The sequence below is a fragment of the Vipera berus genome (assembly GCF_964194415.1).
Source record: "Vipera berus genome assembly, chromosome: 1".
Lineage (NCBI taxonomy): Eukaryota > Metazoa > Chordata > Lepidosauria > Squamata > Viperidae > Vipera > Vipera berus.
Window position 1 is genome coordinate 115,830,182 of NC_138202.1, and position 27,086 is coordinate 115,857,267.

General features: G+C 39.3%; 1 protein-coding gene across 1 annotated transcript; it reads right to left on the reverse strand.

The window, feature by feature from the left end:
• Positions 1-151: 151 nt before the first annotated feature.
• SAXO4 (stabilizer of axonemal microtubules 4) lies at positions 152-23,076 on the reverse strand. Its single transcript, XM_081313874.1, has 13 exons — positions 22,828-23,076; positions 20,682-20,799; positions 16,984-17,137; positions 11,393-11,521; positions 10,533-10,596; positions 7,414-7,508; positions 3,692-3,751; positions 3,468-3,554; positions 2,932-3,048; positions 2,713-2,807; positions 1,782-1,946; positions 1,548-1,635; positions 152-718 (listed from the first exon to the last, which is right to left on the reverse strand). Exons 1-12 carry the CDS (start codon positions 23,015-23,017, stop codon positions 1,548-1,550), a joined length of 1,362 nt encoding a protein of 453 aa, XP_081170000.1. The 5' UTR covers positions 23,018-23,076; the 3' UTR covers positions 152-718.
• Positions 23,077-27,086: the final 4,010 nt, after the last annotated feature.

A 27,086-nucleotide genomic window follows, 5' to 3' on the forward strand; every position in this document is an offset into this window, starting at 1 on the left:
GAAGGGGCCATGTTCACAGCAACCTGAAGTGGCCAAGTGAACTGGACAAATCCCAGTCCAGCTGCACCATCAACCACATAACTGAGAAAGCATGAAAATATATAGCCACAACAAAAGTTGTCCCAGAAGATGGAAAGTATGACTTCAAAACTGGAAGAGCTAAATATAAATTTAAGCTTTTTCTACTGTGAATTAAGGATGAAACGAAAGCAGAGTCATGAGGACAGGCTCTTACTTCTAGGTAACTTTACTCTGTGGTTAGAGAGACATAAAGAGCTTTCAGCTAGTCAGATGCTCACATTATGTCACAAAGTTTGTACAGCTACAGAGCTATAGAAACCTTATAAAAAACGTAACTATCCCCAGTGCTTTTTTTGTTTTTGTTTTTTTAAAAAAGGTGCCAGAACTCACACACGTCATACATCCCGACTTGCCTACCCTACAAGGTTCCATCCAAAAATGGTGCCAGAACTCCGTTCTGAGTGTTCTATGACAAAAATGGCCCTGACTATCCCAAAGATTTTTAGATCCATGTTTCAATGTGCTAATCTAGGACAGGAGACATAGCTAGAACATGTCTTAATATCTTTAAAACAATACAACATAAAATAAGACAGATTTAGTATGACAATGCAATTAGTGACGTTCCTTCCTTAGCATGTGGAGTGGTTCCTTGAAGTCTAAAGACATCACTGTGCTTTTCGCTTCTGAACAGAGCCTGGAAAGAGGCAAACATATTAAATTAGGATAGGTTTTTATGCTGAAAAGAAAAATAAGGATGACAACAATATGAAAATAGTCTCCACTGATGATTTGTGAGATTCCCTCCCCTGCAGCATTGACCTGTAGCAATTCCTAGAACATTTCTTGAAAAGGGAAAATGACTTGACTGTTCTGTGTCATTTTGCTGTGTGTGACAGAGACAAATATCAAATGCCTGCATTTTTTTCTCTGAAACTAGGAAATCTTGAGTAGACATAGGAGGCACTAAACTGAGCTTTGGTTTCTCAACAGTAGTTGAATTAAACTCATACAAAATACTACCGTAATCTAACATCTCTTAGCCTGATAATACCATCATATTTTGCCCTGCTTTTGTAATGCCTTAAAATACAGTATTTACATTTACATTACATTTTATTAGGGCGGTTTACAGGGTAATTAAAAAACCAAGATACAAAAGTTAAAAACAAATTTAAAAAAAATTATATTTGTCCCTGTATAAATAAAACCCCAGTTAAAATAAGATTAATCCTCAGCCTGGGCCAGAGAGCTCGAAGAGCCAGGTCTTCAGGTCCCGGCGGAATGAACGGAGGTCGGGGGCAGTCCTCAGCTCCACGGGCAGCTGGTTCCAAAGGGCAGGCGCCCCCACTGAGAAGGCCCTATCCCTGGGTGTCATCCGCCGGCAATCTCTTACCGGTGGCACCCTGAGAAGACCCTCCCTGTGGGAGTGCACTGGACGAAGGGAACTTGATGCCGGCAGCAGGTGTTCCCTCAGATATCACCTGCCGGCAGCAGGTGTTCCCTCAGTAGACCAAATTACTTACTTAATTGGGGACAGTTGTCTGATGAAGAGCAGCAAAGCGACGATCGTGGGGAGAATCGCGATAGAAGGGGTCAACTGTTGTGATTGTCCTACAAAGGCAGAAGGCAAACATTGGAAAAAATAAAATAAAAGAGGGTAGAAGGCACCTGAGGGAAGGAGAAGAAATGGCACCGGGCACCAGAAATGGCTTAATGGAGCAAAAGAAAAAGAAACAGCCCTGCCACTATGGTGTCACCTGCCAACATGGGGATGAACAGTTCTCAAGGTTTCTGTAGCATTAGGATCACTTCCTAAATCACTTCCGTGGTTGTTGGTAGCAAAGCCACCTGCTTGTTGAGGCTGGATCCCCCCTCTGGTCCAGCCTTCCCTGTCCACTCCCTTTGAAATGGTTTCATAAAACCTAAAAAAGAGAAAGATGATTGGTGCATGACAGATTCAGCTACTGCATCTTGTGTTTCTCACAAATATAAATCAGAGGTATGTCTTTATCCTGGCACTGCTTGCCTCTGGCACTGACAATCTGAGAGTTCACACTACTTTATAAATATTTATTTTTCTACAAATAGCAGACCCACTACTTTTTTCTGCCCTCTGCTCCCACTACCCATCCTCCAAAGTCCTTGCTTCGAATAACTTGATCCATATAGATAAAAGAATCAAAACCACCTATATAGATAGAAAAAGTATGCTGTAAGAGAACATCATAGCTTAGGAATTTTACTATCCTTTTTTCTCCTTCCTAGAATTTTCCTGTAAATTCAGGGTCTGTTTATCGGATCAACCAATTGTGACAGGTGTTAAATGAGCTAAACATCATAAGCAGAAGGAGAATAACTGGCCCAAAGTCACCCAGCTGGCTTTCATGCCTAAGGCAGAAGTAGAACTCACAGTATCCTGGTTTCTAGCCTGGTACCTTAAACACTAGGCCAGGGGTAGGCAACCTTGGCTCTTTTATGACTCGTGAACTTCAACTCCCAGAATTCCTGAGCCAGCCATGCTGAGGGGAAGGGAGAGGTTTCCATGCTGAGCCATGCTGGCTCAGGAATTCTGGGAGTTGAAGTCCACGAGTCATAAAAGAGCCAAGGTTGCCTACCTCTGCACTAGGCCAAACTGGCTATCTGAATGTTACTATCCTAATATGGATGGCAAATTACTACCAAACTCACTTGGAATTATAGCTGGTCAAAAACCTGTTGGGCAGATTTGGATCATAGGCAGGTGTCACGTAATTAAGGTTGTTGGTGCTGAATCCTGTTGGCTCCTGTATGGAGATAGCCATGAAAGTAGAACTAAGGGCTTGATACCTCAAGAAAAGAACAAGTCTGTGATTATGAAAAAAAGTTTTAAGATTCCCAGATAGCCCCCGAATTATACATCTGACATACTTTGTTGCCAATATATTCTCGTCCGAGAAGATTGGTTTGTGTTTGAGGCTGTCGCTGATGGCCTTGGAACTGAGAATGGCTGAGTGGCCCAGATGCTTCTGCATTGGGTAGAGGTCCCTGGGAAAAATGAAGACCATAGCAAGCAAAGGAATTTAACGTAGTTGGTGAAGTATAGAGAAGTAAGTAACAAAGAAAATAGGGATCAAGATGGGAAATGCAATGGAAAATGGGCAAATAAATGGCTAAGAAAGTGCAAGGAGTTTGGGAAGCCCATAGATAACTGAAAAAGGAAGAAGTGGAGAAAAGAAAGGGAGATCCGTTTGTAGATGCTGATCAGAAAAGTCAGCTAGAGAAAAGTGTAGAAAAACAGTCAAAAAAGGGAAATGAAAGAGAAATAGCAGGCAGAGGAACTACAAGCATAAGGATAATTCGGAAGGAGTCGTTAAAAATTTTGGACCCATTTGAACAAAAGTTCAAAGCAAAGGAAAATGAAATGGGAAAAGACTGTTCTACAAGCATAAGGAGCTGTCACTTACTGAAGAACTAAGGCGAAGATCCTTCTGCCGACTAAATCCAGAGCCCCGCTCAGAACCTTTGGAAAGGACTGGTAGAAACTCATCCCCCTTTCAGGAAGAAAAAATAAATACAAAGATGAGTGGATAGCTACAGTATACACATACAGGGGTAGATATTGGAGAATAAAAATGGAAATAATATTTGTTCATCCAGCCCCATCCACGCCAGCAGATGGACTTCTTACATGCGGAACAGAAGATGGTAGATAATCTCCCTTCATGATGCTGATTCCAGGATTGCTGTCCTAACAAAACAAAACAACAAATGAAAAGCACTACTTAGACCTAGAGAGAGAAAAACAGATGGGATATAACAGTTATTTTATTACAGCTTTTACTATGTTGAAAAACAACAAGAAAGAGCCAGGTTAACAGGAGACCTACTAATACTATCTGATCATCTGAACTAATACTGGTGGTATCTGGATCAGTTATGGCAGGGCATAAGAAGTAATTATTATTACTACCTTATTATTATGGCAGGGCATAAGTAGTAATTATAACAAAAGCATTTAGTGTATTTACGTTTCCAGCAGATATACCCTTTTTCATAATACTCCATTCCGTTAGGTTGTTTCCCCTACCCAGGATTTCAAGCCAAATAAGCACTCTCATATTTCATTGATCTTAGCTGGAACCTTTCCTTTTTCCTTTTTCCTTTTTTTTTTCCTTATAAAGGGTTTTTGTGTGTCTTCAAATCTAGGTGTTCCCTCAAGCTTCTCTTCTACAAGGAAGATCTTTTAGCCACATATGGATAAAAAAAATGAGTTTGCTATTTGTATGGGGAATCTTAGGCAAAATAATATTCTGGAACCTTCAGTCTGGGAATTTGTGTCCTGATTTGTTGCGATTTATACCCTTGAAAAGGACTGTGCTGGGAAAAATAGCTCCTGTAAGATATAAAAAGATAGAAAGTATCAAATTATTAGAATGCTACCTTACCCTCAAGCTTTGGCTCCTGTATGCTACCTTAGCATACCTTGGACCTATTACTGGCAAGTGGGCATATTTCTAAAATAATCCATGGCTACAGCCAGGGCTTTTTTTGTCATAGAACGCTCAGAACGGAGTTCCGGCACCTTTTTTGGATGGAACCTTGTAGGGTAGGCAAGGCGGCTTGTATGACATGTGTGAGTTCTGGCACCTTTTTCTTTTACAAAAAAAGCACTGGCTACAGCCATCCAATTTTCATAGAAGAAATATAGGAAAGATATATATTTGGGGAAAACCAAGATAATCCTGGGACCTGGCAAAAAAAATTTTTTGCTTAATGAAAATATTTGAAATTTATTTGTAATAAAAAGTCCAGTGCTAGCAGACAACATTGAAGTGCCATAGTACAATGGAAACAAGAGCATTTATAGAAAGTTATCAGAAAAGCAAAACATAATCCTACAGGGATTCTGGAAATTTTCTAACAATGAGGAACAAACATTGTGATTTTGGGTCAAGCAAGCTGGGTGTTATTTACATTTTCAGAATTCTAGTGCACTTTCTTTTAAGAAGAGGTGGCTACATTGTCTAAGTTCCTAATCTTTTAATAATACTGATTTTTAAGAAATTGTGGATTGTTTTTAATATTGTTCATTTTATGGCTTGTTTGATGTCACAAAGGTGCTTTTTTGGGAGGCAATTGGACTTTCTTGTTTTTCTTTGAAGGCGTTTCACTTCTCATCCAAGAAGCTCCTTCAGCTCTGACTGGATGGTGGGGGAATGGAAGGATTTAAACTGCTTGCAGACAGCTGGTCATTTGTGTTCTCTCAGAGAGTTGTTGAAGCCATTTGGAGGTTTATCTTGTGTCCTCAGGATCACCTGAGTAGTGCAAATGGGTGTGGAGCCTTCTTGGCTACAGGATGTTTTCTGCCCTGTGACCCTTCACTGTTGAAGACAGGCGCAGCCTGTTGGGGATGTGTATGTGTTGTCTTCATCTCAAACTGAAGCACAAATGGTTCCAGTAGTTTGCAATGTTTTCTGGAAATCCGTTCATACTCCCTCACCATTCGAAGATGTTCATCCCAAAGTGCACAGCTAAATGTCTATGGAGATTCTCAGTCATCCAGGTCATGGTTATCCCAAAGGTTCTTTTTGGACTTTCTTGTTTTTCTTTGAAGACGTTTCGCTTCTCATCCAAGAAGCTTCTTCAACTCTATTTGTGCTTCAGTTTGAGATGCAGACCACACAGACTCATCCCCAATAGCCTGCACCTGTCTTCAACAGTGAAGGGACACAGGGCAGAAAACATCCTGCAGCCAAGGAGGCTCCACACCCATTTGCACCACTCAGGTGACCCTGAGGACACAGGTAAATCTCCAAATGGCTTCAAGGTCAGAATGCAAATGATCTGCAAGGAATATAAAACCTTCCATCCTCCACCATCTAGTCAGAGCTGAAGAAACGTTTTGGATGAGAAGTGAAACATTTTCAAAGAAAAACAAGGAAGTCCAGTTGCCTCCTGAAAAAGAGCACCTTTGGGAGAACCATGACCTGGTTGACTGAGAATCTCCATAGCTTGTTTGTTGTTTGCTGCCCAGAGTCAAGTTTGTTTCCTCGCTTGTTTATTGTTTGCTGCCTGAAGTCAGGTTTGTGAAATGGGCAGCTATGATAGGATACATATATACATAAAAACCCTGACTGAAGAGAAGACAGATTAGACTGCAATGTGCAGGGGAAGGCTTTAGCCCTCTTGCCTTTGTCATGTTTCAAAACAAAGTCACCATACCACACATTTTAGCTTTTAGAGAGAAAGCTTTAAGGGAAGCCAATCAGGAACACAGCAAATTTGTCACAGTTCTAAGACTAAGAAAGTCTGTTTGCTTGCCTTCTTTTGTCATCATGCTGGTTTATGTATTATCTTGTAGGTCAAACTGAACATGTGAATAATTGTTACAACCTTTCAGATTTATGCTTGTGGGCAATAGAATACCATAGCATGGAATGCTACTACTGAATAGCCCAAGGATTTAAATGAAGATATTTGGTACCTTGATTTAAACATGTCTCTCATTATGTTTCCCTTGCACCTCACAATCCCTTTTGTACTACAAATCAAAGAATTGCTTTCAACCTCAGATGGTTTTGCAAAATGCTCTGATAATTCCACAAGGTAAAATAATCCTATGTCTTACTTTTTTGTTTAATGGAGATTTTTCTTCTTTTTCATTTACTTTCATTCCCAATAGAGATAAAACAGTTGCTACATGTTTCTAAAATGGTGATATGTCTTGTAACTAATTATTCTTATGCTTGTGAAGGCAATATTCTTGAATTTGATATCTGAGTTCCATAAACAGATTTTTAATTTATTTTTAAATTAATTTGACAACTTATTTCTATAACTTGAATTTATTCTTTTTTAGGTATTTGCTGAACTATTTGAAATGTATCCAAGTTATCCATTTTAAAAAAATATTATCATATCATATATATATACATATTGTCCAAGTTATTTTAGTATCCTTTTTTATATTCTTTCTATTTTCATCATTATCCATCTGTTGGGCTGAATAAAACCTCCTTTACTGGAATGTGACTTTCCTCCTTTCTTTTGTTTCACAAATTGTTCTGCTCCTATAGTATGTAAGAGTCCCTGCCTGGAGATGGTCAAAAAATTTCAGATGGTGGCTACAACCATGCCATGCCCATTTTTATGTGCATTGTGATCTAAAAAAGGTGAACTTTGATCACATGGTTGTGGCCACCATCTTGTTTTTTTTGACCTCCCTCCCTGGAGACAACACTGACAGAAAGGGAGCCCAGGTATTGAGGGAGAGCAATTGTTGAAACCCAAGAAAAACTGGACAAGAGGAAGGGCACCAATTTGCCAGAGTCTGCTTTGCAGCATCTTTAACATTATGCCTCATCTGCCCCTTAGGAAGAACAGCAGAAGAAACCAAAGTTATCGGAGGACCTGAGATGTTAGTTTCTCCACAATGGGGTTAGCCAGGCAGCCTTCAGTAAATCCTGACTCTTCTTTAGCTCCAATTGTTTTCTTTTGCAGAAAATCTGTATGGAGAGAAAAAATAAAGATGTCCATTGAGGGGGAAAGGAGCATATGCAATAGCTCACTTCAAAAATATCTTGGGAAGCTGGACTGATTTGTTCAGTTCTCACAAATTAACACCAGTGAGTCATGCAAAACCTTGTGAGAGTTTTAGCTTTGAATATTAAGTTTAAAAGGGCCTAATATTCATATAGTACTATCCTTCTCTGGATGCTTTTCCTCTTCAACTGCTATTCAGAGGTTTACTTTTTCTCAGATCCTAGAGGTGATGCCTAGCCAATTGTGATTAAAATTGCTTCATTTTCTATATAAACATAACTGAAGCCTTAGCCATTATAATTTGCTGTTTTCTCAAGCCCCTTTCATCTTACCCAACAGTGAAATCAAGTAAGGGAGGAGGAAGATGATACACTGTTCTTACAAACCTTTGGAGGTTCCACTCTTACTCAAACAACTGTTGTTCTTAATATATTCAAAGAGAGCCAGTATGCCTTCATCAGTTGCTCTTTCTTCTATGATGTTCACTCACTATATGACAGATATTACACGCAAGCTTCATAGAAAAGGATGCTTTTTTAAAAATTGCAAAAATTCCATAGCAGAAATCTGGAGTATGCAGGAGTGTTCCTTGAAATAGCTGCATGGATTTTGCATTGCTGCTACCTGTTACGTGAAGTTATTTTTTTAGACAGGGCAGTGATTTGAGTATTTGTATGTGACATTCATCCAGTGAGAAACTGTCCCAGGAAATGAAGACTTTTCAAAGTACTTCACAGTTCTTGAGATGTTGTTTAAAAAATGTTGCACAGCTCAATTTCTCTGATCTCCAGTTTTAAATTATGTAAGTAACTCTATCATTATTAAAAACGTATGGCTTAAGTGCCAAAATCACCATGGGACTAGAAATAAAAACAATAAAAGACAACCTTCTCCAAACGAAACAGAAACAAAATAATTATTGAAATGTATATTTAATAATCTCAATTGTTTCTTTCTAATGGTTGTGAAATTATTGTATTGGTAATGGAAAGCAACAGAATTGGCTGGTAGATTCTTAGCCAGCTCTCATTGATTGATTATGTGCCATCAAGTTAGTGTCGACTCTTAGTAATCTCATAGAGAGACCTTCTCCAGGATAATCTGTCCAAATCTATCCCTTCAAGTTTTCCAATAGCATACCAACTGCAATATTTCACCCACTGACCTTGCTACTGATTGTCTTCTTCTTCCTTCCATTTTTCCTAGCCTTATGAGTTTTTCAAGGAAATTGGACTTTTGGGCCAAAGATAACATAAAGGACCAAAGTATTATCATTTGAACCTAGTCATTTGTTTCTTCAAGTAAGAACTCTTCACTGATTTCTTCTATGAATGATTTGTTTTTGTGGAAATCCATAGGATTCTGAAAAGTTTTCCCAACTTTCAAAAGCCTCAATACTTTTTTGTACTATTTCTTCAAACTCCAACTTTCAAACAGTATCATGGGGAAACCCTTGCCTGTTTGGTTATGATCTTTGTAGATGCAGAATATCATGGCAAGTGAATTTCTTCTGAATTTGGAGAATTTTTTGGAAGACTTTTCTTATATTTCGATATCTGTTTCCATCTCTGATGTCTTCACAGATGTTATAATACTGTTTGTGTTTTCTAACATCTGAAAATCTGTGTTAAGATTCTTTCTGATATCTTTGCTCTCTTCTCTTATTACAAGAAAAATATTTCTGCTGTATTATCTTTTGATTGAAGGTGTCTACTTCCAGTGCATTTCAAGTGCCTGATGCCTAAGATTCATTTCATCTTTCATTGTGTTAAGCTTTCCTGTGTTCATGCTACTTACATTCCATATAATTTGGTCTTTACAGCTTTGGATTTTCCTTTTGTGCATGGTTGCTATTGTGTAGTGAGTTCTTTGGAAGCAGTAAGTGAGACAAGAGGTTACAAACAGGAACATTGCTTTATTGAGGCAAGCAGGAACAGAACTGAATCAGAGGTTTCTGCGCAGCTACTTATATGGTTGGCCACTAGGCGGCGACCAATAGGTTTAAAGGAACCTGTTCCCGCCCCAAATCATCCAATGATCTTCTTGGAGACAGCAAGTCTGGCAAATCAATGAGCCTTACGCAGACACACCAATTGAGCAACCTTAAGTAGCATTCAAACAGACACGTGAAACAGTTCAAGTAAAATCCCTAAACATTACAGTTGCATCAGCAAATAGACATCTCAAAGGCTTTAACTGAAGTACATCATAGCTGAATGCCATCTGTCTTGAGGGACCCAACATCCAGCACTCTTTTATCAATCACTTTCATCATGTCTATAAAAATATAAGCATGCTAAAATGTAGGAGTGCCTTACCATTGCTGTTGTCATTAAAGTGATCATTGCCTCCAACATCTTATACCACTGTTGCCTAATAGAATCCTTTGTTTATTTTAGTTGAGCATCTGGGATGACCTTAACACCTTGGATGACCCTGCTAAAAGTACATACTCTGCTTCTACACTTCTGCTGTTTCTCATTCTTTCCTCTCAGTCCTTCCCTGCCTTACCATTTTAAGGCAGCAAAGCAGGATCTGGGAGGAGGGGGGGTGGGGAGATCCAAAGTAAGCTGATGCAGAATAAGTCTGTGAAAGGCAATTCTAGAAGGGCCAGAGGCACAGCTAAAGCAAAAAGGTTTAGCTATCCCAACTTAAGAATTAAATGTGACATATAGTGTTTTGTGGATCTACAGTATTTCAAAGTGACTCCATTAAATCAAATTAATCCCACTGAAGCATCATGGGCTCCATTTCAAACTATAATTTTACATTTTAAAATATTGATTTAGGAATTTAATATTCAGAGAATGGGATATGAGTTTCAAAGGGGGAGATACAGTATACTGATATAAAAACCACCATGGATAGTTTCAAACGTTGTGATAATCCAAGCCTCCCCCCGCACAAAAAAAAAATTATGCTTTAATACATAATAGTAGTATAAACCTAGCGAGTATTATGTTGTATTACACACATAGAAAATATACCTGGTTGCCCTGGAATGTTGAAACGGTACTTAGAGCCGTATTCCGTGGACATGAACTGAGGTCCCTACAAATACAACAGAGAAGAAGACCACATTCTCTGGAATTAACCGCTCTTCTCAAAGTCTCACTAAGCTATATCTCATCCACTTTTCTCTTTGTGAGTAAACCAGTTATTCTTGCTGTACTTAGGTATCTTTAGTTCTCTTGCTCTTTTTAAAAAAACCATTGCCCTTTCTCCTTAGCTGTCTTTCATGTCTGGATTTCATGTCTAATTCCTTTTCAGTGCCAGCTGTTATTTTCTATAAATCGCTACTCAAAGCTCACATTTTCTGTGATGTCTTTGACACAACCTCTCAGTCTAATTCTCATCTGTAATGAAGCCTAACCGTGTACAGTTGAAATTGTCTTATATTTATAGCTGCTGATAAACTTCCAAGCCCAATTCAAAACACTGGTTATCATTTATAAAGCCAGGGCTTACTCAGAAACTTTTCCTGTTTGAGCAGAGCAGCAAATGTCTACCCCTGGCCAATCTCCTTTTTTTATATTTAGGTATTGAGTAACCAGGTTTATCCAAATTGTTCTGACATTTGCGGCAAAAAACCCTATAAGTGCTTCTCCTCCAATATCACCACCTGCACCACATATCAAATCCCTGATCCCTTGCAGCCTTCTAATCAGTGGTGGGATTCAGCCAGTTCACACCAGTACAGCAGAACCGGTAGCTAATGTTTTGTTGCCCAAGTCCAGAAAGGACTTCTGGAAGCGGCATCCACACAGAGAACCGTTGTTCACATATTTGAATCCCACCATGGCTTCTAATGGCATCTCACTCCAATTATTGGAGCCCACAGACTCACGTGTCTTGCATTTTCCACTTCAACTGAGCCTTTTCCAAATGAATTGTGGAGCACAGGGACATATCTGGGCTCCAGCCCTATCACAGCTTCAGGTCCCTGGTTGGCTGTGTCAAAATGGACCTTTTTGACCTGTAATATCAAATCCAGTTGGTCTCTGAGAAGAACAATGAGCTTAAACATAATGGGATGAAGGGAATGGAGATGCTGCTAAACCTGCTATAGGAAAAGAGCAGAGAAGAAGTTCGAGGAGGACCATTCCAAGACATTTTGCTGCATGACAGAAAACACTGTGGCATTCAAAGTCTGCATTAAGACAACAGGGTCTGTTGGTGTGGGCTGATACCCCAAAGTTAAATAAGTAAGTAAGTAAATAGGCATGATGCAAAAGCTGCTGGATTTTTTTGGGCACCTGAGGCAGTAAACACACACTCTCTGTCAGAGAAACTCCAATACATTTAGATAACTGTTTGCTGCCTTTTATAGTATCCAAAATCAGTTGCCTGGAGCAAATGCTTTCCTCCATTGATAGGGCGAGTCTTGAAAGCAATCAGAAAGGGCAGAAATGCCAGGACAACATTTTCTATCTGTTTCCTTAGCTGAAATTGTGACTCGCGTTTTATCTATGGCCAGGTCTTGCTACCAGAAGACAAGAAAGCAGTGAAATAACATATGTCATACCCCTCTGCCTCATTCTTTTTCTTTTTCCTATAAACGTTAAACAAAATAGTATGAATTAATAATAATAATAATAATAATAATAATAATAAGAAGAAGAAGAAGAAGAAGAAGAAGAAGAAGAAGAAGAAGAAGAAGAAGAAGAAGAAGAAGAAGTTGGAAGGGACCTTGGAGGTCATCTAGTCTAACCCCCTGCTCAGGCAGGAAACCCTATACCACAGGTCTGCAGCCCACAGCTCCGGAGCCGCATGCGGCTCTTTCAGCCATCTCCTGCGGCTCCCAGTCCTCTGCCATGTGCAGTCCAAAAAAAAAAAGTGGGACTAAAAAAGTTCAACCAATCAATTCAAATATGCAGGGTAGGTGCATATCTTGCCTTGGCTCCACTCTTCAAACCCTGTTCTGCGCATGCGTGCATGTACGCGCATGTGCACACATTTTTTGCGGCTCCCAGTTTTTCCTTTTGTGAGGGAACCGGTTCCGAGTGGCTCTTTCACTGTTTCAGGTTGCTGACCCCTGCCCTATACCATTTCAGGCAAATGGCTGTCCAGTCTCTTCTTAAAAACTTCCAGTGTTGGAGCATTCACCACTTCTGGAGGCAGCTTGTTCCACTGGTTAATTGTTCTAACTGTCAGGAAGTTTCTCCTTAGTTCTAGGTTGCTTCTCTCCTTGACTATTTTCCATCCATTGCTTCTTGTCCTGCTTTCAGGTGCTTTGGAGAATAGCTTGACTCCCTCTTCTTTCTGGCAGCCCGAGATAATGGAACACTGCTATCATGTCACCCCTCACCCTTCTCTTCGTTAAACTACACATACCCAATTCCAGCAACCATTCCCTATATGTTTTAGCCTCCAGTCCCCCAATCATCTTTGTTGCTCTTCTCTGTACCCTTTCTAGAGTCTCGACATCTTTTTTACATCGTGGTGACCAAAACTGGATGCAGTATTCTAGGTGTGGCCTTACCAAGGCATTGTAAAGTGGTATTAGTACTTCACGTGATCTTGATTCTATCCCTCTGTTAATGCAGCCTAGCACTGTGTTGGCTTTTTTGGCAGCTGCAGCACACTGCTGGCTCATATTGAAGTGATTGTCTACTAGGACTCCAAGATCCCTCTCACAGTTAGTACTGTTGAGCAAGGTACCACCTATGCTATACCTGTGCATTTGATTTTTCCTGCCTAAATGTAGAACCTTACTTTTTTCACCATTGAATTTCATTTTGTTAGATAGTGCCCAGTGTTCGAGTCTGTCCAGATCCTCCTGTATTTTAAGCCTATCTTCTGGAGTTTTGGCTATTCCTGCCAGCTTGGTGTCGTTTGCAAATGTGATGAGTTCCCCATCTATCCCCTCATCCAAATCGTTGATGAAGATGTTGAAGAGCACTGGGCCCAGAACAGAGCCCTGGGGCACCCCACTACACACTTCCTTCCATGTAGATGCAGTTCCATTGAGGACCACACGCTGAGTACAGCCTGTCAGCCAGCTATGAATCCATCTGGTGGTGATGCTATCTAACCCACATTTTTCTATCTTATCAAGTAGTAGATTGTGATCTACTTTATCAAATGCCTTACTGAAGTCCAAGTAAATTATATCTACAGCATTCCTCTGGTCCACTAATTTTGTCACTTGGTCAAAAAATGCAATAAGATTTATCTGCCATGATCTGTTTTTGACAAACCCATGTTGACTTTTAGTGATAACTTTGTTTGCATCAAGGTGTTCGCTGATTTGTTGTTTGATTATCTTTCACAGAATCTTCCCAGGTATTGAGGTCAGGCTGATAGGTCTGCAGTTTCCTGGATCTATTTTTTCCCCTTTTTTGAAGATGGGAACTACATCAGCTCTCTTCCAGTCCTCTGGTAGTTCCCCAGTGCTCCAGGATCTTTGAAAAATATAGTTCAGTGGTTCTGAGATCACGTCTGCCAGTTCCTTGAGAACCTTGGGGTGTAATCCATCTGGTCCTGGTGATTTGAACTCGTCTAGGCTGGACAGGTGCTCACTTACCATTTTCTCGCCTATCTTAACTTGCGTTTCTATTCTGTTTTTTATGGCACTGGTTTTGGTAGGTTGGACTGTTTTTTCCCTTTGTGTAAAGACAGATGCAAAAAACGAGTTAAATAGTTCTGCTTTCTCCCCGTTGCTTGTCACCTTCTTGCCACTTTCCCCCACTAATGGACCAATCATTTCCTTAACTTTTTTCTTGTTTTTTATATGTTGAAAGAAGCTTTTTTTGTTATTTTTGACTTTAATTGCAAGCCTTAGTTCATTTTGAGCCTTAGCTTCCCTCACTTCATCTTTGCAGGCACGGGCTATTTGCCGATATTCTGCCTTAGTTATGTGCCCCTCTTTCTACTTCTTATACTTGTCCTTTTTATCTTTCAATTTATCAGAGAGTCCTTTATGCAGCCATGCTGGTTTCTTTTGAGAGCTGTTATTTTTCTTCTTTGTTGATATTGTGCTAGACTGGGCCTTTATTATCTCACTTTTCAAAATTTCCCAAGCTTCTTGAGTTGTTTTCCCCTTTAGGATTCTCATCCATGGAATTCTTCCCAAGGTATCTCAAAGTTTGTTGAAATTAGCTCTTTTAAAGTCCAAGACTCTAGTTTGGCTGTGTTCTATTGCTTGTGCTTCCAGAATGTTGAATTCCAATATTGCATGATCACTTCCCCCCAAGGTTCCTGTGGCTTCGACACTTTCTATCATTTCATCTCTGTTAGTGAGAATTAAATCCAATATGGCTAATCCCCTAGTTCCCTTCTCTACTTTTGGGGAGAGAAAGTTGTCTGCTAGGTTTGTCAGGAATCTGTTTGATCTTCCACTTGGTGCAGAGTTTGTCTCCCAGTTGATATCAGGGTAATTAAAGTCCCCCATTACTATTGTGATGTGCTTCCTACATACCTTAGTTAGCTGACTAGCAAAAAGTTCATCTATTTCCTCTGTTTGGTTGGGCAATTGTCTCCCAGTTGATATCAGGGTAATTAAAGTCCCCCATTACTATTGTGATGTGCTTCCTACATACCTTAGTTAGCTGACTAGCAAAAAGTTCATCTATTTCCTCTGTTTGGTTGGGCAGTTTATAGTATACACCTATGGCAATGTCATTTTCCCCCCTTTTATATTGACCCAAATGCATTCAAGTTTACCGTTTTCATCATTGTTGTGCTCTATTTCTGTAGAGATAAAGTTATTTCTTATATTGCAGCATATAACTTTTGAATAAAGATTTTAATCTCTGTTGTAGTGAACATTTTGAAAAATAAAGCTATGATATTTTTCTAAAAGCCCACAACATAGAATGTAAACTGTACTTTGTGCAACAATATAGTGAGGTAAGACCATAATTATGAAGCCTTTGCATTTGGCAAAACTAGACATCAATGCCACTGCCCTTTTCTTGCCTAGGTAGAATATAAGCAGTTGCATATTCACAAGGGTAGCTGAGTTCTTATTAAAATTATGTTTGTGTGTTTCAGGGCTCATATTAAGGCACAGACTTTCTCAAATAGCTCTCTTCTATCACAGCAGTTTCACTTGAAATGTTACCTATATTGACATGAACATCAGCAGCTCTCCTTGGATCACGTTCTATATCTTGATGATGATTCCTTGATGCCTTAATATTATTTATTTTGAAAAGAAGGAATGTAAAATGAACTTTGGGAAGGGTCAGGATAATCCAGTCTCTTACTAACCAGCTAGCCAAGCTTTGTTTGGCAGTGCATTCTTGGGTAGATAAGCAAGTAAACAAATAAATCTCCTCCCGTGTAAACAATTCTGTTTTCATAGCATCCCAATTTATGTCCAGATCTGAAAAAGTCAGAACAGTCTGAAACAATATCATCCTGGCTTTAAAAAAGAGTAAGCAAGTTTGCAGAAGATTTAATCTTATGAAAGTCTCCTGTGGCCACTTTCAACAATCAGTTGTTCTGCAGGTATATTGGATTTCCCCAGAATCCCATTCATGACTGTTGAACCATTGAAAGAACCACTCAGAAAACTGCAGAATTGTAGTTTTGGTAAATGAGTTTTCCAGATGTTATTTGATAATGCACATATGGGCACTGTTTCTCCACATGTATACAGAGACACACACATACATTCAAAGCTACGCAAGACTGAGATATTTTTTGAAATGTTATCCCATTTATCTATTGTGCACACAGTACATTAAAATTGAATTGAGTAATATATATATAGGATTGTGCTATACATAGTCATTTGTGCTGGTCCATTTGCAACATCAGATTTTAACTCTCTTAGTCATCTTTGTTCATTCTGAATCCTGACACATTCTCACCTGATCTTATAAATTTAGCAATTTTGCTTTCACAGTCTTCACCTTGCATGGCAGTAGAGTGCACTAGATCTTGTGACCATGCAGAGAGAAGCTCAATTATCCAAAGATTTCAACATTGATCCACATCTGCAGTGCAGGGAACCTTAACAGAATAACGGAATTGGAAGGGACCTTGGAGGTCATCTAGTCCAACCCCCTGCTCAGGCAGAAAACCCTATACAATTTCAGACAAATGGTTGTCCAATTTCTTCTTAAAAACCTCCAGTGTTGGAGCACCCACAACTTCCGGAGGCACGTCATCCCACCAATTAATGTTCTAATTGTCAGAAAACCTCTCCTTAATTCTAGCCTGGTTCTCTCCTTGATTAGTTTCCCTCCACTGTTTCTTGTCCTGCCTTCAGGTGCTTTGGAGAATAGGTTGATCCCCTCTTCTTTGTGGCAACCCCTGAGATATTGGTACACTGCTATCGTGCCATCCCTAATCCTTCTTGTCCTTAAACGAGACGTACCCAATTCCCAATACTAACCCTAAGTCAGTATCAGTGGATACTGTTACTGCTATTCTCAGGAAAACATACATCCACAAGAGAAATCCAGAATGTAAAATTAGGATACTTACTGTTTTAGTTGTGGGAAAAGTTAGAGGCTTTTCTCGAACATACCCACTGCCTGGCTGATGTACACTCCAGGGAAGAGGATACTTCCCATCTGGGAGCTGAAGGGGCTGGAAATGTTTATCGGTTGTTGATTCGTAGTTATCCTGGAGGAGTTTCCTGGTTTAGGGAAGATAACATACATGTATCCAGCTCAAGAACACTTCTTTCGAGCCCAAAAGCATTTTATGAATTTTGCTCATGTCCCAGATTTGGAGAAGACTCCTAAAGATATCATGGATTGTCAAACAAAACAAGCAAACAAACCAGAGCTCTCATCTAAAACAAAAGACCAGGCTAAATTATTTAAGATACATTATACAAAGACATAGCTTTCTGGAGAAGGCTGAAAAATGTAGAAGGGGGGGGGGAAGAGCATGACTAAGAGCAGAGTGGATGAACTTAGTTGATGATTAATGTGCCATTGGAAGACCTGAAGGACCATTGTCATGGAGGAAAATCTATCACTGTGTTCACTAAGTTCAACATCAATTTGAGGGCACATAATAATAAGGATCTCCAAAAGACAACTGACATGCGAAAAATGTATATTAGTTACCCAATTGTGCAATATTAGTTCTAAGGGAATTCTAAGAGAACTCTCTAGAGAACTCTTGGTTGTCAATTAGCAACCAACATTTAATGTATGAGACTGATTGTACTCACACAGTTTGTAGACTAGTGACAAATGCAGTGGTTGGCTTTATCATGGTTTTGCCTGAGCATTCCAGCACAAGTCAGTATACCAAGGCCTGGAGTACTTTATTGTAGAAATACTGTTAGTTGTATGGTTCTGGATTCTGAATCCCATTGACTCAGAACCAATGTACCAAATGGGAGAATCCAGACTTTCATCATCATTAAAGCTCTCTGGTTTCATATTATCCACTTTAATGATGTCCTCTTGAGACAGATCATTGATTTTATAACCTCAAAATTGATGTCCAGATGCAAATCGTCCATATTAGATCACTGAACAGTTTAAGAGTTTTTCCCATGTTCACCACACATTACCAGATTCGCTTTTTGAGAAGCTGGCATGATCTGTTTTGCCAACTTAGTAAGAGTCATATGCAGCATGCTGTTCTGAATTAGAGTTATCAAATGCCTCCTGATCAGGTATCTGTACTCAGATCGCCTCTGTTTTTGAGAGTACCCATCTAGTCTTACTAGTCTTGGTGATTTAATATGCATTTCCCAAAGGAGGGTAAACATAGCTGCTTGTGCCCTTTTAACAAATGATGCACTCTACAGAAATAATAGTTGTTAATTATTATGATTCTCCAGAAGTGAGCAGAAAATTATTTTGGAGAATTTCTGAAGCAGGATTGCAAAAGCAGATTGGTTTGAGCACTATTAGAGGCAAGCTAGAGAAGCCATCTGTTTGATTTTGGGTTTTACCAATTAGATAGACTTGATGTTATCGAAATGGCTAGTTTGTATTATTTTGTAAAAGTAAAAAAGTTGAGCTTTGATGTTGATATTCTACTTTACTGCACCAAAGGAATTTGGAAGTCAGTGCCTTTTTTCTCTCTCTCTCTCCCTTACCTCACTTCTCTACTCCCTTTCCCCTTCCCTATCTTTTCCACTATTTACTTTTGTACTTTCATTGTATCATATATTATAAACCAATAAAACTTTTGGCAAAAAAAAATAAAAAGCAGGTTATTAAGTCTACCTAAGCAGCACCAGAGTTGTCTACTTTGTACACTGTGATTTCAAACAATGCTGCTGATGCTGAACAGTGTGGTTGTGTCACATTTTTTATAGCTGGGGGAAAAATCCAGTTGAGAGTCCAAGACAAATACTAACCAGAAAAACTGAATCCTGTAATGCACTGTCATAGTATAATTTCTAGTGGTGTGGATTATGTCGTACAAAATGTTAGCCAATGGTTATATTTGTAGATATGTGCCAAAAATAGGAGGCTACACAGTGCCATTTGCTTTGGTGGAGCATTTCACATTGCTTCATTTCTCCCTGTCTCTCACCTATTGCTTGCCAAATCAAGAGAGACTGGGCAATCACTGCAGAGGAAGAAGCTCTCTGGAGTCTAACAAGGAAAAACTAGAGAAGACCTTGCTGTTTTTTGCCACAGCTTGCCAGAGCTTCTGGAAAACAATGGGGGAGGGCAGAAGGAATGAACTTGTAGGACAGGAGGAAGACCCAGTACCAAGGTAATAGTCAACTAAAAGAGGCTGAACCTGGCCAAGAAAGAAATGTCTCAGACATTTCTCTACTTCACACAAATATAAAGGGAGGGAAGAGAGAAGCACATTCAAACTTGCATTATTCTGGGCATTTTATTATAGGTTATTACAGTATAGGTAGCTTTACAATACAAGTAGTATCAATCTACCTGGCATTGGTTTTGTAGTCTAATCTATTTGGAAGGGCTAACATCAGTGCTTTTTTTGTAAAAGAAAAAGGTGCCGGAACTCACACATGTCATACAACCTGCCTTGCCTACCCTATAAGGTTCCATCCAAAAAAGGTGCCGGAACTCCGTTCTGAGCGTTCTATGACAAAAAAGCCCTGGCTAACATTATCCAGAAGAAGCAAGGAGGGTGTCTTTTGTAGTATTCACCAAAAGGCAAGCATCTGCTTTACTTGCCAGGTCTGGAGGATGAGCAATATCTTTCCCAATACTTTTGTCAAAGCTTGATGAGTGTTGGCAAAGAGTGTTGAACAGGAGAGCAAAACAAAGCCAGGTGATCACTTAACTTGGCTCTTAATTGTGAAATGACTCTGTTGCTTCATGAAGCAGTTTCCAGAAAGTGTTTCTTTCAAATATTTATCTAAGTCAAGCACCCCCTAGAAGATTTGCATAGCCCTATAATATCATGACCACTCTGTCTGCAAAGAGGAAGTGATGGAGGATGAGCACACTGAGTTTATGGATGTTCTCTGGTCACAGACTTTGTAGTTGCACTTTCTGGCAACATTAGAGAGACTTTAGGAAAAAGAACCATGCTGTTAAGGAGTAAGAATTATGTGAGTGATAGACAATGTGTCCTTGTTTCAGAGATATTTCCTTGCCTAAACAGAGGAATAGAATGAAGGAAAACAAAAAAGCAGTGGAAGCAGAACTGACTTCCAACTTTCTGCCAGCTTTCCCATTGAATTTTCTTGTGGGAATCTGGCGGGGAGCATTGGAAATTTCCCTTCCTTTTCTTCCCTCCCCTTCTTTTTCCAGCAGGCAGGTAAGTGGCTGCTGCTGGGTGTGGGGAGTGAGTGAGGGATTAAGAGACTGGCTGAGAAACTGTCAGAAAACATTGAAAATGAAGATCCCATGAATGCAGCAGCAGTCAATAGCATCAAAGCAGCTATAACTTTCCCAAATGTCATTTTCATGTATTTTGGACACATTCTGTAAGTTAGCCCATTTGAGGTACCTTGGTTCAAAAATTGTTGCCCTATGAGGCACCGTTTCACTCAGTTAAAAGTCATGATAACAAAAGTCTTAGTGATGAGATATGAGAGAGAGAGAGAGAGAGAGAGAGAGAGAGAGAGAGAGAGAGAGAGAGAGAGAGAGAGAGAGAGAGAGAGAGAGAGAGAGAGAGAGAGAGATTAAGGATGTACTCATAGAAAGGGTGGCTGAAACATCCCAGTTACTCTATATCAGCCTGAAACATTGTACAGGCCTGAAAAAGGAGATACTGACCCCACAGCTGGATTGTCTAATTTATCTAGGTTTGGGTTGTATTGGACAACAGGCCGGTAATTGCTTTTATATCCTGCTCCAAAATGGAAGCCATTCCGAGGACGAAAGCCTTCCTGACCTGGGGGGAAAAAAAGTTTGTCATTATTTTTCTTATTACACTGCCAGCCCAAATCACCATCAAGGCACTGTAATAAATTATAATACAAAATAGCAGTTTAACAAGACTTCTAAATGTTGAAAACATGTTCTGATATCTTCTTAAATGGCTATCACAAGGCGGTTTGATTGCTTCCTCACAAAATGGCAGTTGTTGAGAGTGACCATTTCATTTGGTGAATTTGCCCTCTGCCAACCAGTACTCCAGCTTACTACTATCTTTTGGGGGCAGGTCTGCAGATTACATGGAGAGGGGACTATGTTTGAGGACCAGAAGTTTTTGAAATAAAGATATTCCAGGTTACTACTTTGCTTTCTGAAGAGAAAAGGAAGAAGGGGGGAAGGAGGGAAGGAGGAAGGGGAAGGGAGAAAGGAAAGGAAAGGAAAGGAAAGGAAAGGAAAGGAAAGGAAAGGAAAGGAAAGGAAAGGAAAGGAAAGGAAAGGAAAGGAAAGGAAAGGAAAGGAAAGGAAAGGAAAGGAAAGGAAAGGAAAGGAAAAGAAATCTCAACATTATCATTTAATTAAAACAAAAATACCAGGAAAGATACAAGAAAATAGATAATAGTAATAAGCTATTTTAAATACAAACTTTTATACATTATATGAAATATAAATGTATATGATATAACACAGAATGGCTGATGCATATAAGGTGGCAAATTTACATAAAATTTATTACATTCATATATATATATACTTTAGTTTTGATTATATTACATAGTGTTGATATTTTTTCCATTTCTTCCCAATTTCAAGCATGGCAGTGTATGGATGTAGAAAAAGGAGAGAAGCTTATAACAGAAAGATATATTTAGCTGTTAATTCTGTGTATTTCTTAATATAATTCCCAAACATATTGTTGACATTTTTAGAACAAATCCTAAAGAATCTCAAATTTGTCCTTTCTTCTCTGCTCATGTGCCACAGTTATTAATTTAATTTAATATTTGCATTTGTATACCGCCCTTTCCCTGAGGACTCAGGGCGGTTTACAGGGAATTAAAAATCAAAACATACAAAAGTTAAAACCAATTTAAAAAGCATTAAATTCACCCTGTACATTAAAACCCCAGTTAAAATTTTCTCCTCAGCCTGGGCCCGAGAGCTCAAAGAGCCAGGTCTTCAGGCCCCGGCGGAATGATCGGAGGTCGGGAGCAGTCCTCAGCTCTACTGGCAGCTGGTTCCAGAGGGCAGGCGCTCCCACTGAGAAGGCCCTATCCCTGGGTGTCACCCGCCGGCAATCTCTCACCGGCGGAACCCTGAGCAGACCCTCCCTGTGGGAGCGCACTGGGCGAAGGGCGTTTGATGCCGGCAGCAGGTGTTCCCTCAAATAACCCGGACCCAGGCCATGTAGGGCTTTATAGGTGATAACCAGCACCTTGAATTTCACCCGGAGGGCAACCGGAAGCCAATGCAGCTCGCGGAGTAGAGGTGTTACATGGGAGTATCGGGAAACCCCCATTACAACTCGCGCGGCCGCATTCTGCACCAGTTGAAGCCTCCGAGTGGTCTTCAAGGGCAGCCCCATGTAGAGAGCGTTACAGTAGTCCAAACGGGAGGTCACAAGCGCATGAGTGACTGTGCGTAGGGCGTCTCGGTCCAGATAGGGACGCAACTGGCGCACCAGGCGAACCTGTGCAAAAGCCCCCCTGGTCACGGCTCCTATGTGATCTTCAAAATTGAGCCGTGAATCCAGGAGGACGCCCAAGTTGCGAGCCCTATCAACGGGGGGTAACACCTCACCCCCCATCATTAGAGGTGGAATAACTTGGTTAACCCGAGACGCCGATATGCACAGCCACTCAGTCTTGGCGGGATTGAGACGAAGCCTGTTTCTCCCCATCCAGACCTTAATTAATGTGTAGCTTTTCATCTGGACAAATTATATATTGGACATTCTTGCAATCCAAAGTAAAAAGCAAGGTTCAAATTCTAGTTGTTAGATTAACTGAGGAGAATAAATTCTTTTCTATATTGGTTAAAGTCTTACCATAAGCTGCCCCATAGCTGGTGCAATAGAATTTCATGGGGTCCAGACTTCCACCAGAGCTTGTTTTTACATAGGGAGAAACTGAACCTAAGGGGAGACGTCCCATCTTCTCTGTGGATACAGAAAAAGATTTTGTGATACAGGATTTTCCTGGGGAAACAGTTATCATAGAAGACTGGCCACTGATCATTGTGGAGAAGAACTAGAAAGCTGCTGAGTACCAAAAGGAAAAATCAGTTTGGCTTTGAGAAGTATTTATTTAGACTGTTTAGAATCAGATCTCCTGGAAACAGAGTGAGCTCATACATAGCTCTGTGACATCATAGAATCTTAAGATTAAAATATATATATAATAAAACTAAAGTGGATTTGTAATTGGAATAATACAACAAAATGGCCTTAGCACTCAGGTTTGACACTATGTAGCATAGTACTCATTTCATTTGACTAGTCAACATCATTTCTGTGTCTCCTCAATTGTATGGATGGATGGCTTGCAATAATTTCAGCATTTAAAGCCATAAAGCCATAACAGAAATAATAGAATACAATAAATAAAGACGGCAAATAAATTTTAGCAACTTTCAGTAGGTAAGATACTGAGGCTTTGCAGAAGATATTCATTTAAGATTTCTTCTTAAATGTCTACCCCCTCCCTTTATTTACTTCAAGGGAGACATTATTCCACAGGCCTGAGGCAGTAACAGAAAAGACATATTTTTCTGGTCTCCATCTCTAGCTTCATGAGGAATAGAAACCCACAGCATTTCTTGCTATTTCAATTCCAAAGGAAGGATAGATCCAAACTAGAACAAATTATTCCTCAGTAGCCAAGACCCAAGTCATAAAAGGATTTAAACTGGCAGAAGTGGATTCAGAAACTTAAGGGTAGCCAGTATCCAGAAACTTAAGGGTAGCCAGTACAATGATCAGAGGAAATGTGTTGTCAGCCACATTGAATAGCTGAAATTTTTGGATGTCCCTCATATACAGGACCAAATAGTGTGTGTATTGTAGTAGTCCAAGTATGTTGTAATGAGAGCATGAATAGGTGTAGCCAGCACACTAGCTGAAATTAGGTAAGGGTTTCTTGGCCATAGTTTTCACTAGCTGTTCCAGCAGGAGCTGAGTCCAAATGAATTGCCAGATGATATACTTACTACATGAGGGGGGACACAACCCCATCCATTCTAGAAGATAAAATCCCTGTGTTTTATCTGTTCACACCAAGATAAAGAGGTATGGCTGAGTATTTTCGGCGTAGTGATGGTATTTTACCTGAGGTCAGCAGGTAATATCTCCTCATGATTTCAAATAGATGTTAAATAGGATGGTGAAAAAAGCTACGTCCCAAGCACACCATGTAATAGGCAAAGCTTTGATCTTTCTTCTCCCTCAGTACTGAGTAAAACCATCTGCTTTAGGAAGGAGCAGTGTAAAAAATGTACTTCCCATCTCCAGCTCTCACCCAGGAAGATACTATGGTTAATGTTATCAATGGCTCCTGTGAGACTCCTGTGAATCTAACAGGATCAAAAGGGCTGCACTCTTTCCCCAGATCCTGTTGCAAGACATCTTTAAGAGCTATTAATAGAGTTTATATCCAGGTTTGAACCTAGTATCCAGAGAATCCACTTCTGCCATGATATTCTGCAAATGAACTCACACTACTTACTCTAAAGTCTTTTCCCCAAAAGGGAGGATGAAATGGGGTAGAGATTGTCCAGATTTCCTGAATTTAAGAGGTGTCCCATTCAGGAAGAGACATACTGCTTTATTCAGTGCAGAGAGCACTATCTACTTCCTTAAAGAGGCATTCATGACTTCCCTAATCCAGTCCTCTCATTTACAAGAAAAGGCAAGGTTCCAACTGCCACATAACATAAATTTGCGCTATCAAGAATCTTGTCTATTTCCTTGGAGTCCACAGCATCAAATGTATCCCAGATAATCCAATAGAATTTAGTTCCATTCTCCTTTTAAGGCTCTCCATAAGTATCATCAAGCACCCAGATCTTATTTTAAAAAGTACAGGTACAATTGAGCCGAAAATTTATGTCACTAAGTAAGAAATTTGTTAAGTGAGTTTTTCCCCATTTTACGACTTTTCTTGTCACATTTGTTAAGGGAATCACTGCAGTTGTTAAATTAGTAACATGGTTGTTAAGTGAATCTGGCTTCTCCATTGTCTTTGCAATGACCCTGGGACACTGCAACCATCATAAATGTGAGTCAGTTTTCAAGGATCCAAATGTAAATCACATGACTATGGGGATGCTACAATGGTCATAAGTGTGAAAAATGATCGTAAATCACTTTTTCCAGTGCCACTGTAACTTTGAACAGTCACTAAGTGAACTGTTGTAAAACAAGGACTAGCTTACTCAAAATCTGAGTTTTCTCAGGCTGTTGGTTCATTTGAATGATGTGGTTTTTAAGGGAATTATTGTTGTTGTGAGGATATACCAAGGCTTTTATACTGTTTCATCTTTTGATCATTATTTTGTTTGCTTTGCTTTTAATATAGTTACTTTGAATTGGGTGGTCTTACAAATCTAATTTATTTATTATCAAGTTCTGACTGAATAAGATTTAGTCTTCCAAATGCTTTGCACAAGGACCACAATGACTGAAGCAAGTAGTCTTGTTTGCCAATCCCCAAAAGGACATGGGTCACCCTTAACAGAGTTGTTGTACAGCAATCTGAAGATACAGTAGTTGCCATCCTTATGCAAGATTCTACTATGTCTGGTCAGTTCATTTCATCTTTTACCACTACCACACCAGTGGTGGGATTCAGATACTGTATGTGAACAACCGGTTCTCTGTGTGGATACCTCTTCCGGAAGTCCATTCTGGGCCTGGGCAACAAAAAATTAGCTACTGGTTTTGCCGAACTGGTGCGAACCGGCTGAATCCCACCACTGTCTCACACTAAATGTCTCTTCTGCTGTTTCATCTCCTGAAGCTTTTTGGTAAATCCAGGAGTATATTACTGAAACCTTTTTATTGTTACTGCAATTACTGGGGTGAACCCAGCTGAAATAAAGAGCTTTATAAAGGCAAATCTGTTTATATTTTACTGAGCTTTGGAGAAATAAAATGCACAAGCCCATAATTTATAGCTGCCAATTGATAAGTATATATATTATTCCTTGTTGTTCATCTGAAGTGTTATCTAAGTGGCAACTAGTTAGGCAGTAATTAATTGATGCTAACATAACACAATCATTTTTTGTCCATTTATAGAATAACTCTTTGAAGCAGATATGTTGAAATTATTTCAAATACTGAAAATGTTAGATAATATTGCTTCAAATACTTACAGCTAGCTCTTAATTAGTGCTGTATAATAAATCCCATGAAATTTTATTCAAAGTTGCACTATTCAAAGTGAGATTGTGGAAAATTGAGAAATTGGTTTCAATTCAACGGAAATAAGAAACAACTTTTAAGCATGTTTATATACCGTATATCAATTATTAAAGAAAAAATATTTATAATTTAAATTTATAATAAACCAAATCACAGAGTAGTTTTAGAAAGCAGAATAAATTCGAAAATCTTCTAAATTTCATTCCTAAAGGTAAGCTTACACTGACAAAAATGAGATTATTGGCTCTTGATCTCCTTAAAATGCAGTATTTACAAACCATAAAAAGCTGATACAATTTTACTTTTATTTCCCCTGCATTTTTATAATATTGTACCCTTTTGACTCAGGCATTCCAACAGATTGTGCTATTTTAGTGTTTCCATGACCAAGTTCATGTTGCTCAATTACATCAAATTTTTGCTATAATGTAATAACAAGCTTCTTCTTTTTTGAATCTATACTCAAACTTGTACTGTTGAGCTTGATTCCTCCAAAAGAATCATCCTTTTCTCCATTGTGCACATACAAACATTAGCAGCATCTAAAACTTCAACTACAGAACTTTCCAGTGCCAAAATGTCTGATATACTAATAATAGACATACGTACTTACTCTTCTGGGAACTCACCAACTGAAATATGTAGGCTTTCTCTAATGTGTATAGCTAGGGGACAAGACCTAAATCAGGTTTTAAGTAACATAGCCACTTCTAAACAGATGCTCTGTTTAAACATGTGTAAGCACTGACATTTTCAAATGCACTAAGTTAAATCCTTCAATAAATTACTTTGAATGTATAGTCCAGTACTTAAAGCTCAGTAACAAAGCATACATTTTAAATAAAAGTTTAGTCTCTACAATATTATCCTTGAACAGAATTTGG

What these genes read in the sequence shown, in the direction of transcription:
- SAXO4 (XM_081313874.1), bottom strand. Translation starts at nt 23,017, where the DNA reads ATGATCAGTGGCCAGTCTTCTATGATAACTGTTTCCCCAGGAAAATCC. An exon ending in TACCATCTTCTGTTCCGCAT is followed by an intron (nt 3,555 to 3,691) that starts GTAAGAAGTCCA and finishes TCTTCCTGAAAG; the next exon opens with GGGGATGAGTTTCTACCAGT. An exon ending in GAGAATATATTGGCAACAAA is followed by an intron (nt 2,808 to 2,931) that starts GTATGTCAGATG and finishes ATCTCCATACAG; the next exon opens with GAGCCAACAGGATTCAGCAC.